The sequence below is a fragment of the Neopsephotus bourkii genome, unplaced genomic scaffold (assembly GCF_033783945.1).
Source record: "Neopsephotus bourkii isolate Nb327-2 ecotype Australia unplaced genomic scaffold, CSIRO-AGI_Nbou_v1 NB_1520, whole genome shotgun sequence".
Lineage (NCBI taxonomy): Eukaryota > Metazoa > Chordata > Aves > Psittaciformes > Psittacidae > Neopsephotus > Neopsephotus bourkii.
The window spans coordinates 190,261-205,696 of NW_026901996.1; the positions used below are offsets into that span (position 1 = coordinate 190,261).

General features: G+C 37.7%; 2 protein-coding genes across 3 annotated transcripts in view; one reads left to right on the forward strand and one right to left on the reverse strand.

Moving 5' to 3' along the window:
• The window catches only part of GTF2F2 (general transcription factor IIF subunit 2), a 93,236-nt gene that overhangs the window by 57,914 nt on the left and 19,886 nt on the right, over window positions 1-15,436 (reverse strand). The window contains exon 5 of one of the 2 annotated variants that reach the window (XM_061369921.1): window positions 14,943-14,981. The exons of the other annotated variant lie outside the window; for it this stretch is intronic. Within the exon in view, the coding sequence (XP_061225905.1) occupies window positions 14,943-14,981 (39 nt within the window). The remainder of the gene's footprint in view (window positions 1-14,942; window positions 14,982-15,436) is intronic. 2 annotated transcript variants of the gene reach the window in all.
• Window positions 255-2,013, forward strand: KCTD4 (potassium channel tetramerization domain containing 4). Its single transcript, XM_061369924.1, has one exon. The coding sequence runs from the start codon at window positions 499-501 to the stop codon at window positions 1,270-1,272; it is 774 nt and encodes a 257-aa protein (XP_061225908.1). The 5' UTR covers window positions 255-498; the 3' UTR covers window positions 1,273-2,013.

Genomic DNA, 15,436 nt, shown 5'->3' on the forward strand with positions numbered 1-15,436 from the left:
AGGTACTGTAATCGGGACCAAAACAAATGCGAAAAGAGGCTTTGTGAAAATTAAAACCTTTGAAACATAAATGAAGCTATCTGTTTAACACCATAAGGACTAAAGATGATTTGGCTAGCTAATACTACAAATGATTCTTAAAGTATTAAAAATAAGGCATCATTTAGAATAGTAGTGGGCATTTCTGTGAATAACCCGAGACTATGTAAACTTCTTAAAGAAAGAGACAAACAGTTGTGATATCCTTCGTCCCTTATACAGTTAAATGCAAATTCTCCTTTACAGTCATATTCCTGATATCTCGTTGCATACACAGCTGATACGCCACCTACTGCAAAGCTGAGCTGACAGTCGGAGCAATGCTAGCAGCATTTCCATTCCAACATCGTGCCGGAGCTGAATAAAGGTGCCTTTTTTAAACTAAAAAGAAACAAAAATTCTTTTTTCAAGCTGACAAGAGCAAAGCAAGATAGCTGGCTTTTTGTCCTTGCTTTGATAATGGAGAGAAAAATAAGCAGAAGAGAAAATGAATACGACGAAAACCACAGCAACTCCGAAGGCTCTGAGCAAGGCAAGGACTATAAAACGTCTCTGATTACTCTGAATGTTGGTGGCTATCTATACATCACACAAAAACAGACACTAACCAAGTATCCAGATTCTTTTCTGGAAGGGATCATAAATGGTAAAATAATGTGCCCATTTGATGCAGATGGTCATTACTTCATAGACAGAGATGGACTCCTTTTCAGACACATTCTCAACTTCCTACGAAATGGAGAACTTCTTTTACCAGAAGGATTTCGAGAAAATCAACTTTTGGCACAAGAAGCTGATTTTTTCCAGCTTAAGGTACTCTCGGATGCAGTGAAATCAAGGTGGGAGAAGGAACAGCTAGCATGTCGGGAGACTACTTTCCTGGAAATAACTGACAGCCACGACCGGTCACAAGGACTTAGAATCTTTTGTAATGCTCCTGATTTCATTGCAAAAATAAAATCCAGAATTGTACTGGTGTCCAAAAGCAGGCTGGATGGATTTCCAGAGGAGTTTTCTGTATCTTCAAATATTATTCAATTCAAGTACTTCATAAAGTCTGAGAACGGTACCCGGCTGGTACTGAAGGAGGACAACACCTTTGTCTGCACCCTGGAAACTCTTAAGTTTGAGGCTATAATGACAGCTTTAAAATGTGGATTCAGATTGCTGACCAGTCTGGACTGTTCGAAAGGGTCAATTGTTCACAGTGATGCACTTCATTTTATCAAGTAATCACAAAACCAAAGGAAACGAGCACGCAGCCAGTAAGCCTCCGTGACCTGCAGCCTCCTGGCATCACGATAATGTATCTAAGTAGCCTTGTACCACAGAGCTGGCTGCTGATCAATTGCTGAGAGCTAATGGTATGTAAATCTCACAATGACATCCATCTCTGGCTTACTTAAGCTGAAAGAAAATTTTATGTCTGACTTTAATAAAAATTATCTGCTAAACATTGTAAACACAGACTGAATGCTTTATGCTGTTTGTAATACATGTTTTCTGGATGCCGTCTTTCAACCAGAGTCTCTAGCTGAACCTTTGTGTACTTGGGTGATTAACATGCATACACCTAACTGCTCTGCTGAACAGCAAGTACAGAAAGTATTTTCATATAATAAGCAGGCTTAAAATATGTTTTGCTTATAACAAATTCAGAGTGGATTTTAACTGGAATAAATTATTTTAAATGTTAATTAGTCTTTATGCTAATCTATTGTATTGAATTTGCAAAAAAGGGTTTAAGATTAATCAACTTGATTTTAAAGTTAAATGATTTCTCAATTCACTTAAAACTAAACTTACAGCTGTGTTATTACATTAATAAAAACTGCCAAAGCATGTAAACCAAGAAAATAATGTAAGGAGGGGGGAACTCAGTCTATTATGGAAAATGAGTTGAATCTGCACAGAATGTTAAATTTTCTAATTACATATACATCTCCAATGTCTAATAAAAATATTTGACATAAAGTTTCATGTAACAGGTTTTCAGTAATGACATCCTACACTGCTGGAGTCACTATTTCCTACCAATCACTTGTGCTTGTAAGGACAGTCGAGTAACAGACCCCTTGCTTTTCACAATGGCTTACTAAAAGCAAATAGTACTACTAGCTTTGAATAGACCACCTGCTGGCATTTAAAATGCAACACTCTAAGTAACAGAGTAAATACCTTCTTTCTCCCCATCTCCACTATTTATCAAATCTTTTCATTTATATTTCAAACAAAGCTTTAATATCTTCTATGAAACAAATATACCCAATTTAACTGCAAGTGTTACAAACCAGCCGCTCTACAAAAGCAGACTGAAAAATCATCACAAGAGGCAGAAAGAAGCTGCAATAACTCTAAATTTAAGCTTTGTCCATCGCTGAATCCAACTGTTATTCACAGCTCATATGAACCCAAAATTCAAGTGAAATTTTATGAAAGAAAAAACAACCAAATAGTTTCCCAACTTTCCCAAAACATCAACTTTTATAGAAATAAATGAAATAGTAAGAATGTCAACAAAATGCAGTACAATCCATACGAGAAGTGACAATCGAGGAAAACAGCTAACACAAAATAGGCTGAGAACAGGTTTATTTCAGCTTTTAAGGGGAACAAATCCATCCTTAGTAGCAGTGACTGGGAACGCAAATGCAAAGTCTGTTTATCCTTCAACATTAAATACTATTTCGCTTGTAACATTTAATGCATGTTGTTAACTAGGTCCCTTACAGAGATGAATTGAGAGAGGGACAGTGTATCTCCAGACCAGGCATCAGTGACCAAACCATTACAATATGATTTTATCAAATGAAGAAATCCTCTCCAGAATACTCCATCAGAATGAACCCACTGTTTAGAAACAACAAACTTTTCTATCCAGTCCCCATGTTACCGACTTACAGATCATAAAAGACGTGGTTCCAAGTAGAACATTTTCAAACTGAACTGTTCAAAAATCTCCACATTTCAGGCATACGACCTCTAGAGCTGTTCATGTATCCCAAAACTTCTCTGAGTTTGTTCTATTTCATTAACTACCTACAAATAAAAGACATAGTAAAATACAATTCTTTACATACACCATCACCATGTGTCGGCCCCCCTCCTTTCCTTCCTGCAAGTTATTTTCAAATTGGTATCTTCAAAAAATTCCTTATTAACCACCAACCTTGTACATACAAGAATCTGTGGGAATTCTGTGAAAAGTAAATGTGAAAATTCCCTTAAAGAAATCCAAAATCCTGCTGATTTTCTACATCAAAAGATAGAAACACTATAACATGGAGCAATTACATGAAAAGCCCTTTGTGGACACAACTGTCTACATAAGCAAGAAAAAAAGTGACAAGACAATCTAAAAAAGGTCCATAAGTAATGTGTAAGTTTTAAAGAAGCATGTTCCCAGCGCTGTCAAATACACAGCCTGCAGAAGCACAGTGTCTGGAGGAGGCTGTTGCTCCTAGGATGTCAAATCATCCATTTTCACTTAAGCACTTTCGGTTATCACCTTCACTTGTAACAGATCTTTGATTGAGATTAGAAGATCATTACAGTTGAAAAGTAAAAAAAAAAAAATTTTTGCAAAAATCAGGGTTTTTTTCAAATAAATAATACATGTTAAGTAAAATATATTGTGGTTGCCTGCCTTTCAGTTGGGCTCTTAGGATGGCAAACATCAAGGAACTGTCAGCACTTTAGTATCAGAAAGCATTACTGGTATTTCCTCTCTTCACTCATGAAAAAGCAATAGAGAATTTGATGGTACTGCATTTATTGTAGAAAACGCTTTTGGAATATAAGCTATTCACAAGCTCATAATTGCAGGTAAAATTCAAACAATCTGAAACATCTTTTAAGAATATTCTATAGCTATTCTCCAAAGATTTACAGGAAAACCTTTATTTGCCAGGCTTCTGACTCAGAGAACCTGCTTCCAAAAGAAAGAGAACTTGATACCATTTTTTTTTCCCCAAGTGAAAAATGTACTTGTAACTGTTCTGTGTTATAGTGTTCTCTACACATTAGTAAAAATAAATTCCTTTGTCGTTTTATTTTTGTTATTTAAAATTTAATGATTCATTACCTTAAAACACTTTTCACTGATTTTTTTTTTTACTTCTGTGCAAATAACCCTGACATCTATGGCACACAGGTAAAGTCATCTGCTGTAACACTAACTTCAATCTTGTCTTCCCATTTTCATGAGCACTCATACATTTCTACAAGTGTCAGGGTTTGAGAGTTTTACATGCCATCCCTGATCAAAGGCACCTCACTCTGCTGTTTGATTCACACAGAAACAGATGGAAAATAGGGGTAAAAAAAAAATCATTCTCTTCCCTGCTCACAACGAACAAAGCCACAACCATGTTGAATCACACCATACCACTTCAAGCTAGCTAAAAACTTCAGTAGTTTTTCAAACCAGGGCACGGAGGTGTCTTGCTTTCGTGTATGACCAAAATGACCACATAAAACCTCCATACTGTGAATAACATTTGCTTTTTACTCCATAAATACACTGAATATAACGTACATATACTTTGCGTATGTTCAGTCACTCAGGTGGCTATTTGTGTTCCACCACTATAGGGTGTATCAGAAAAGGCACTCATACTATGACAATAAGAATACTTCACAGCTAAGTGCTTAAGTAAGAAATACTAACAGTTATTGGAGCAACATTACTTAAAATATGATGTGCATACAGAGTTCTTCTATTCTTCCTTCTCTCATTAAGACTTAGACCACAATGAACCTAGCAGAAGAGTCCTACAAGTATAGCAAGGAATGACAATTTCCATATTTTCTCTGATGATCTTCAATTGCTTGGGTAGGAATAAAAAGTTCCTCCCCCTTCCCCAAGGAGGCACTTAACCTGCTCCCAGGCTTGGGCAGCTCCACTTGCTTCCCTGACCATTTTCGTGGTTGAGAAAAGGAGTCACCAAGCAGAAAGGACAGAGGGAGCTGAAGGCAGGACTGACCCCCATACACTACAAAAATAATATCCTTACCCGTCTGAATTCCTTGAAAAAATACAGGTAAATGACAAACTGACCAAAACACCCACACTTGGACACCCACCTTTTCCATCAGTGGAGGAGAAGTCAGGGGATCTTCTATCACACTTGGCAGTACGCTGGCATAGGTACCAACTATTTGGTTTATTTCTACAGAAGGACAAAACCTAAGAGTTGCTGCACTACATCATACTAAGGTCTGTCTAGCCCAGTGTCCCTTGGTGACGGTGAACTGTTTCCATCCCCTGATCCCCCACATCTCTGAGTAGAACCACCATTTTTGATCCTTTGACCCTCACATCCTTCCCCTTATTTTGTTTCCCTCCACCCCATCATACAACTACTTTTCACTTTCCTTTCACCATACCTCTCCCTTTCACCAGACATGTTACTGTGCTTTGTTAGGGATGCCTAGGTAAGAATATACACCCAGGAAAAAACGTGAGATGCTCCTTGAAGTACTTCCTCAGTCTCCAGCCATTTACTGCCCAGTGACTTCTAGAGCCAGATGTGTTTTTTTTGGGGGGGTTGGGTTGATGCTGTGAAACATGCAGGCTGCACAAGGTCAAATTATAGCTCCAGCCATACCTTCAGTACCTGCTCACCCAGGGACCAGTGTTTCATAGCATCATGATTGCGTTATTGACATTTCCACTCATGTCTTATTTTTAATTGCCTTTTTACATATGTACTTAATATGACTGTATAAGTGACAATTGGTCACTTCTTTTCTACAGTAGGTAATATTTTTCTAGATCTTAAAGGGATAAAAAATTACACCATCATTTGCAGCAATCAGTGGTACTGTTATTTTCACCTCTTACAAGCATTACAAGGTTTCTATTCAATAAGATGGGAACAGCTGAAGAAAATGATCTTCCTCCTCCTCTCCCCATTAGTATACAAGCAGAATAAGGACAGGAAACAAATACTACAATTTAATAATGGCAGTGCCTCATCCATGAATTTATTTGGGTAGAAGTGTCATGCTGCCCTGGTTCTGTTGACTTATGATTCAGGCTTGGGGATGAAGGGGATGAGTTAACTTGGGTCTATGACAAAATAAGTATTATTTTCTTCAGCTAGAACTGTTTCACCTTTGATAAATAATTATTGCCTAACCCTAATTTTGTCTCCCATCCTGCAACAAAGGACAGAAATTACTACATTGACAGGGAAGAGACTACTAGTTATAAACCTGAAGGTGTTTTCATATGAAGAGATAGGCTTGCATAATTCACAAGGTTGAGAACAAAAGCCATCGATCTGCACAAGAAACTTAAAATCAGAAAATGAACATTATGGGTTTTAATTACTTTTGAAATAGGTGTTCTCCAAGTCCTCTATGCTGGTATATCACAAAGAACACTGTCTCAGAACACTGTCGCTATAAACCATCATCATCCGCAATAAAATGCCAGAAAACAAGCAGCACAGCAAGGACTGGGGAAAGTAGGAGGGAGATGGATGATGACACCTGAGGAATGCAGATGAGCAAGCACTCAGAAAAAGGAAGTGCAGCTCTCTTTCTTTCTCAGGGAAATTGCATAATATCCTGTGGAACTAGACAGTGGATTTCTTTTCCTAAAAATGTGTTTAGTAGGAGTACCACACACAGCTAAACCAACAGTCTCCCAAAAAGCTGTTTCCATCTCTGCTGGTAACAGTTTAACATCACTGCCATTATCATTTAATGCCACACTTGTTCATTTTAAGCTTTAGACGAGAATACTGCTCTTCCACTTCAGACACAAAATCATTCACAAAGCGGGTACAATAATTACAGCTGTACACAGCAGCTACTCATTTAAAACACTATTAGCACACAATGACATGCAAGTTCAACATGTTAAGGTTTCAAAACCAAGTAGTTAGATGATGACTGTTATAAATTTAGCCATTCTGAACGTAGGTAAACTTCTGACAACATTAAAAATGGCTATGGTATTGCCTTGTTTACTGGTGAAACATAAATGACTTTGGGGGACAGGACCTTGGTTTACAGTGAGTTCGTGAACCCACCATTTTTGTGGTCAGTAAAGGGTGATTCCACTAGTTCCACCTAAAGCATCATACATATTATATATAAATATTATATAAATACAAATTACATACCATAGATAATATTTATATAGCTACATACATATTTATTAAATATATTAATATATGTAATTATATATACATATTTTTACTATATAGGGGCCTACAAGAAATCTGCAGAGGGACTTTTTACAAGAGCATGTAGTGACAGGACAAGGGTTAGGCTTTAACTGAGAATGCTTTAAACTGAAAGAGAATAGATTTAGATTAGATATAAGGAAGAAATTCTTCACTGTGAGGTGGTAAGAGACTGGGACACAGCTTGCTCAGAGAAACTGTGGCTGCCCCATCCCTGGCAGTGTTCAAGGCCAGGTTGGATGGGGCTTTGAGCAACCTGGGCTAGTGGAAGGTGTCCCTGTCTGTGGCAGGGGGGCTGGAAATAGATGATCTTTAAGGTCCCTTCCAACCCAAACCATTCTATGGTTTTATCTCAGTTACCTGAAAAATTAGATCTCTACTCTTTTCTAGGATGCATCATTTTTTGCCCCTTGACACCACCCCACCCCAAGCCGTCAACAGCAGCTTCGTTCCAGATGTGGAAAACCTGGCCAAAAAGAGGTGGCAGGGTTTCTTGCTTACATCACCTGAAGGGAGATTTGGTGTCTTGTGTAAAGGGGTGGCACTTCACCAGCCACTGGAGCACACCAAAGAGATGAGAACTGGGATTGAAAAGCCCAAGGCTTCTTGCTAGGAAAATGCCCCAGGAAGATGAGGATCCAAGGGTCTTGCTAAAGCTGTGGGCCTGATACTCAGGAAAGCTTGCAGGGCTGGATTCCCTGAGCAGCAAGGATGAGGAGGAAGCAGTGTGGGGAGAGAGCCTACAATATCTGAGCACTGTGAGACGGTGACGAGGAAAGCAGAGGGACTCCATGCCAATAACTGCCACCTGAGGGCCTTGGGTTTATGGAGAAGGCAGATGCCAACACAGTGCAACACTGACGGTGTATAACACAAGTAACATCTAATTATCCTGAAAGCACTACATTAAAACAAATTAAGAAAATAAATAATATAAAATTCTCTTCTGGCTTTTCATATGTCAGGTTTCAGAAAGACAATTTTCTTTTTTGCAGCACAAGTCAGAGAAATTCCCCTTTAAAAAAAATTGTTAATAAAAAACACTGAGCTACAGACCTACTGCCACAGCTCCACAGAAAGCTGCTTGTTATCTCAAAGGAGGTGCTTGATGTTGTACCATAGTGAACAGATAAAGGAAAAAAAGCACAGGCCAGAGGTGGGTACAGACTCTCTCAATTAGGGAAAAATTAAACAAACAAACTAGCAATGAACAGGCTAAGCATCAAGAAAATGTAAACAGAAGCAACTCTAACACCAAACCAAATCATTTATTACCTCTCTACTACTTAAATAAAGCCTTTGGCAAGTATTACAGACAAAGTAGTACATTTTATCAGTGCTGAAACTGGTAATTTCAGAGGAGCCTGGAAGCCAAGCTGGTAAGAATCAGCTAAAGAGAGAAATAGGTACTTTTGGGTTAAGAGTGTTATCAATACTAACTTTATCTAAGGCCTGCAGTATTGCCAGGTCTTGTGGTACTTACAAAACATTTTCTAAAATGAACAGCAAATAATGTTCTTTCCCAACATGGCAGAAATCTAATATGTAGGCTATTTTATGCATTCTCACATGATGACAAAAGTCCATCTCTGTAAGACTTTTCTGCCAAGCACAGATGATGACTTTAGAGTTTACTCACAGCATACAGAAATCCCTAAGAGAACCTCCATGAGTAACACAATATGCTGTGGCACAGCTACATACCGCTCCAGCTCCTGTATCGCCATGGCTGTTGGCATGATGCTGGGGCTGGAAAAGCCTTATAACTGAGGAAGAACACAAAATGAGCTCTGGTAGATTGTTTCCATACTCAAGCATACAGAAAGCTCAAGTCAACTGTGCTAAAGCCTCCAGTGCTCACAGCACTAGCAGTTAGCACAGGCAGAGGAAAATGAATACACACATTAGAAGAGTTGCTCTTTGCCTTCATTGCCTTCCCTCTCAAAAAGTTACTTCCATGGTTTAAAAGAAGATACTTCAACTATCCCTGATGCAAGCTGTGTAACAGAGGGAAACAGAGCCTGAGAGTAACAGTACTGGATCAGACTAAAGGTCTGCTTTGCTCATCATCATGACCCCAGCAAAGTGGCCAAAAGCAAATATCTACGAAGAAGCCTAAGGACAGCGCAGCCATGTATGATTCTTCCACTGGGTACGCATCCCAGCATTCACCAGGCTTATGTGGCTTGGGATCTCTTAAATCAGATGCCCTCTCAAGCTTAGTAACCTTTCACAGATTTTCTTTCACATACTTCTTTGGTTTCCCTAAGGTCATGTAAGCCTTTAGCAAACACCACCTACACATCCACATCTTCTGGCAAAGAATTCAATAGCTCAATTACATCCCGAATGCAGAACCACCTTTTTATTTACTTTGAAACTGCCTCCTGCTAGCTTTACATCAGCTACATGCTAGCTTTGCACAGGCCAATGCAGCAAGCATTTGATCTCCCTCTGCCCCTTTGATCCATCACTCAAGGCTCTAATTTGCAATATTACAAAGGTCTGAACCCATCAGATGTGATCATACTAGCAGGTGGTTGAGCTGCAATAATCAGCAAAATCCCTCTCAGAAGACAAACACAAACCCATTTGCTGAGTCATGATATGTGATGCCAGGCACGGCTCAAATTCATGGGATCTCGCAGGAGCCAGAAGGGAAGACCAAGAACTCTGATACAAGCCAACAGCACGCTTCTGCTTAGTGCAATACTTTGACAAGCTGGACACAGACATCACTGAAGGACAGCACAGATTTCTGGGACTGACTCCCACTGACTTAAATTGAGGACTGTTCTCAGGATAGAGGCTGTGTGACAATGCATACATCAGTGCTGTTCAGGAAAATATAAATGTTAGAATATTCCTACAGTATACTAAAATAAATAGCCAGTCCTTAAGAACACGAAGGCCACACAAAGGCAAGTTCTTAAAAAAATTAACTCCAGTTAGTGTTGACCTACATTAAATCCATATCCTTTTTGCTGTTCTACCAGTGCACCTTCCCTGTTTCTCCACCACATTTATTATAACTAGTGTATCTAATATATATAATTATATATGTATTATATATATTTATTATATATGGCAGGGGGGTTGGAACTAGATGATCTTTAAGGTCTCTTCCAACCCAAACCATTCTATGACTCCATGATTCTTTATATATATGTATTATATATATTATAATCAGTATGATAGACACTGAGTACATATACCTTAAAGCAGGAACTGTTGCTTCTTTGTGTGTTTTAACAGCTACAAATGGAGTCTTATTACTCATTATGGCTCCTGGAAAACTACTGGGAAGCTTGTACTTTAAAGTTTTGTTGCATTTACTTGCCAACAAAACAAGTTATAATTTCAAGACAAAAGTCTTTCTGTGGCTTGAAAACGGCAGATTGCATAAATAAGTTATCTTCAACACTGAGTTGCAAGCTAGTATTTAAATTAAGAATTACTGTTTTATCTCTCCTGATAATTTTTCAGTTAGAATTTCACTTCTGAAGTAAAATTAGTATGTTAACTGCTTTAAAGAAAATCAAATGTGCATTTAGCAGCTTTACACAGTCCTGTGTTCTAATGTAAGAACTCTGTCCCTTTAACAAAAAATCACTGGTTTTGCCGCTTGCAGTTCAGTGTTTACCAGTGTGCTTACACTGAATTTCAAATATTCTGATACATGTACAAACAACAACTTGATTGCAATATCAAAAAATGAAGCAAGTGTCATCTAAGGACAATTCAAGTGTGTATTTGTCTCTGCAAGTGCACATGAACAACTGGCAACATTTTAATACTAGATTCACACTGTACTGTCTGCAGCAGCTCAGATAATTTATTCCTTTTAATAAAAGTAAATTCAGAAATTATTCCAGTGGCGCCTCTCCCTTCACTAGAAGGCACTTGTACTACTCACTGCCAGGTTTAGGGAAAAGAGATGACTAACACCTTATCCTAACACCCACTAAGAACTGAAGGCCACTATTTGCTATATACTTACATTAGAGACCTCAAGAGAAGAAATCTGAATACACCAGGAGTTAACTGTCTTGAAGAAGGTTCAGGAATTTCAACCAGTAGGTTGCACATAACACTGCCTGACGCACACATTCTTAAAGAAGAAGGTGCATCTGTACATTGTGCACAGACCTGGTAATACCTCCTCACACATCTCCCTCCTGCCCAATAGCAATGCTGTGCTTTCAAAACTACATTCTCAAAGCTTAGGTAACATCATAATAAGTTTCTGCCTGTGCAACTTTCATTTACGCAGTTTCACAAGGACAGTACCTAGTTACATTTGCTCTTACGTGAGAAGTCGTTCCTTTGTATCATTCTTAACACACTACGCAGGCTCAAGACAGCAGCTGCTGGGTATTTTTGTTTGGGGAGAGATGAGGAGCACGTCACACTGTAACTGTCACAAATGACTGGTATTCACAACTTCTGTCACCTCAAGCAGCACGTAGAGGCAGGTGCAAGCAAAGCCATATGCAAACAGGGACTACTTATACATATTTTAGTTTAAATCACCTGCTCATCACCATATAGGAACAAGCAAAGCCAATTCTCATTTCTCTTTTCCATTAGCTGAGTGTGCAGTTTGCTAGACTCCTTTCCTATCTGACCGAAACCAGCCTTCAGGCACTAAAGAATACTGGCTAAATCACCAAGCACTGCTCATCACAAGCACTAATCAAATAGGGTATCTGTATGAAAAAAGTTACCTAAATGATGCAAAAAAAAGCCCAAACTTAGTTTCAGTAAATTTGTTCCACGTATATCTTAATTCCTGAATATTTTGACCACAACTACAGCATCATTTGAGATATTATGGATACTTCAGGTTTACATGGCCTCAACAAACCGGGATATTTCACAGAAGGAAAATCCATGAGGACCTGTTAAATAAAACACTATCACCCCTGGCTCTGGATCTCTCTGAGCTGTGAATCATTAAAGGCTGGAAGAAGTATTTTGGGGAACTATCACTATGTTTTCATATCATTGTTATACTCTTCCCAAGGCATCTGCTATTCACCACCACCAAAGACAAGATATCAGCTAGCCAACCTTTGGACTGACCCAGGATCATGTCATTTCTCTTCAAACGGTATCAAGTAGAATAGCAGTGCTGGTACTAGCTCATATTTTGGTAAGTGGTTTACAACCATCATGACAATAAATGTGATTTAAAATGTCACATTTAATACCAACAATTTACAATGTAAAAAATTCTGAAGATTTATAGTACCAATGCAAAAATGTAGGGGAACTTCTTAAGCATGTAAATCAAAGGATTTCTGAATGTTATTTACCTCATTTACCTCCTTTATCTACTGTCAAACTACACATAAACCTTACAGATTTTTATTACAGTAATACCCAAAAGCAGTTATCTGGGCGTTCTTATATTTAAACGCTACATAAATGCATAAAAGATACCATCTTTGCCTTAAAAGTACTTACGTAGTCCAAGATAAAGTAGATTAACAGCAAAATGGAGCACTTGATAACCTGTATTACTTGAAAGGCAGTTTGGAAAATGTCATCTGAGTTTCATGATGATTTTCAGAAAAAAAAAAGAATAGGCAAAGAAGTGCAACTGATGGCTGCAGTGTAACCACCTACCATTTACTCAGAAACTGAATCCACAACCAGCCTGATTCCATCAAACGGGTTTAGCGCTCATCTTGTCAGCATATTTAAATAGCCTCCAGCATACAGTAATTCATTCTTCTGACCGAAGCAAAAATACAAACAACTAAACACGTGACCATCTTACACAGTATTTGCAGAACAAGGAGACACCAAGAGTGAAAAGCAGACAATCATTCAAACACAAGCCCAAACAGAAAAAACTCCACAAGCAAAGCAAAACCAGGTGTGCCCCTACAACTAAGAGACATCAGAAAAATGCAATGTAAGTGTCAAAATTCTGATTCATTTTATCAGTTAATCTCTCAAGATCTGTTTTCTCTGAGACATTCCACAGCAGTGAGCCTCAGGTTTCAAGTGGGATAAAAGCTGACCTCTAGAAGTAGCCCTACATAACATTAAAACTGTACCACAATTAACATATAATAAGAGTGACCAGATTTTAATAAGTAACTGGGAAAATGGCAAGCTATAAAACACACTGTGGATTCAGTACAAGTTTACAGACTATAACAGTTCTAACACCAGTCTTTTGCTATGCTTAAGCCAGTGTAATAATCTCAATATTATACAGAATTCCATCCTAAATAAAACAAGACCCAAACCTTACTCTTTGCAGACACAAAGTATAAACTTTTGACAATATTTGATGCTGAAATGAAATTCAAATAAAATATATTAAAAAAAAACAGGTATCTCCATGTTAAATTGTCCAAAAAATTACTTTCAAGAAGACATTTTGAAAACCCACTATCATTACTCTTCTGCTTAGGAACTGCTTTTTAAGAAAGGCACGAGACTCTTCCCAGCCCATCTGCTGCCTCTGCCATTACCACTTACAAGTGTCAGCCCACTTCCAATACTACTCAATATGTGTGCATCACAGGTAATCCTTCTACTAACAAAACTGAGATTTGTCTATATATTTTGTGTTAGCTGTGTCTAGTTTCCCAGGTTCACAGGCTCTTGCTAACACTGGTGCTTAGTACATTAATGTTATTTTTGAAACACCTTTTTAATAAAAGCAGAAAAGGGGATTTTTGTTAAATACTACTTGACACTGTAAGATTCTCATGCTGTTGTGTACCTATCTGGGAATTTCAGTAATGCAAACCCAGAGGATTTAACGGAAGAGAAGGGAGCACCGAGCTAGGAACATAGAGCCTCAAAGAGAGCTTTACTCCAGCTGCTGAGGAATTGCACTCGGATATACCTATGTTAGAATAAGACTTTCTGCAACTAACTCCTTCACTGGCTATAAAGGAAGCCTGCACAGACCTGAAATAAAGTATTTAGATTCCTAAGGCTGCTATCCTACATGAAATAAGCATGATGCCCATTTTACACAAACACACCAATCAAAGGGCAATACTTTTATTTACTACTCTGAACTGTTTAAAAATTCCAAGACTTTTACTCTAGCAACTGCAGTTTGAGAAGCACCCTTAGAATTTTCAACTCTACCCAAGATATCATTGGACTGACTAATATGTAACTGGGAGGCGACATCAGGGAACCAACCATTTTTTAGTCTTTCTGAAGAATTGATAAGTCTTTCACAAGAGTTTCAAGAATTTCATTTTTATTAGAAAAACTGAATAAAGTACAATACTAGAACACTATTTTTCTTTTTTTTTTTCCGACTGCTTAGCCTGTGCAATTAAGATTAAACAATAAAAGATCTGGAAATTTGCCAGACTTTCCAATTGAGAGGAAAGAATTCAAGCTGAAAAATAGAGTCAATGAACCTAGAAAAATAAAAAAGTAGAGGAATAAAGAAAATAATATAAAATAACATTCCAAAAAACATTACATTTCTAACTGTCTCCCTCATCATTATATTCCCCTTCTTTTAAATAAAAAATATAAGTAATTTAAGCATTTGGTCACAGCAGATGATCAGTTTATGAAGTCATGTTTCAATTTTATGATATTCTACCCTACAAATATAACAAAAAAAAGACTCCTTTTTCTTGAAAAGTAGAACTGAAAAGCTGCAGTCATAATTAATTTCTCAAGTGTTGCAAAGAAAGTGTCCATACTCACCAGTGCTGCTGCTCTCAGATTTTTCTTCTGGTTGGCTTTCTGGAGAAAGAACAAACGAACAAAAAAGGAAATATAATGTTTCTGTGTTGATTATGTGAAATGACAAAGTGGGTTGCAAAGCAAAGAAAGGTAAATGATGATAAAATCACAATCATTGGGTTTGGCTGATGCTTATAAATTTGTTTTCTGAAGGATAATTTGCCAACAGGAACAAAAAAATAAACATCTTTAGTGCCCAAATTCACAACTTCAATGAGAGAACTCCATTACACCTCTGACCAGCATTTATTCAAGAATGAAATTACACATCTATACAAAATCACTGGTAGGGTTATGCTGAAGCAATGGATAGTATCCATTTATCATACTCTGGACTGATTAACATTATTTGGGGGTATTTAAAAAAAAAATCAAGGTTCTGCAAAAGAATGCTCTTAATTGGCACTAGTGAATTTTTTAACTTGACCAACCTTTCTACAGATCACAGAAGTATT

Excerpts from the sequence above, each read along its gene's own strand:
- KCTD4 (XM_061369924.1), top strand. The coding sequence starts at position 499 with ATGGAGAGAAAAATAAGCAGAAGAGAAAATGAATACGACGAAAACCAC.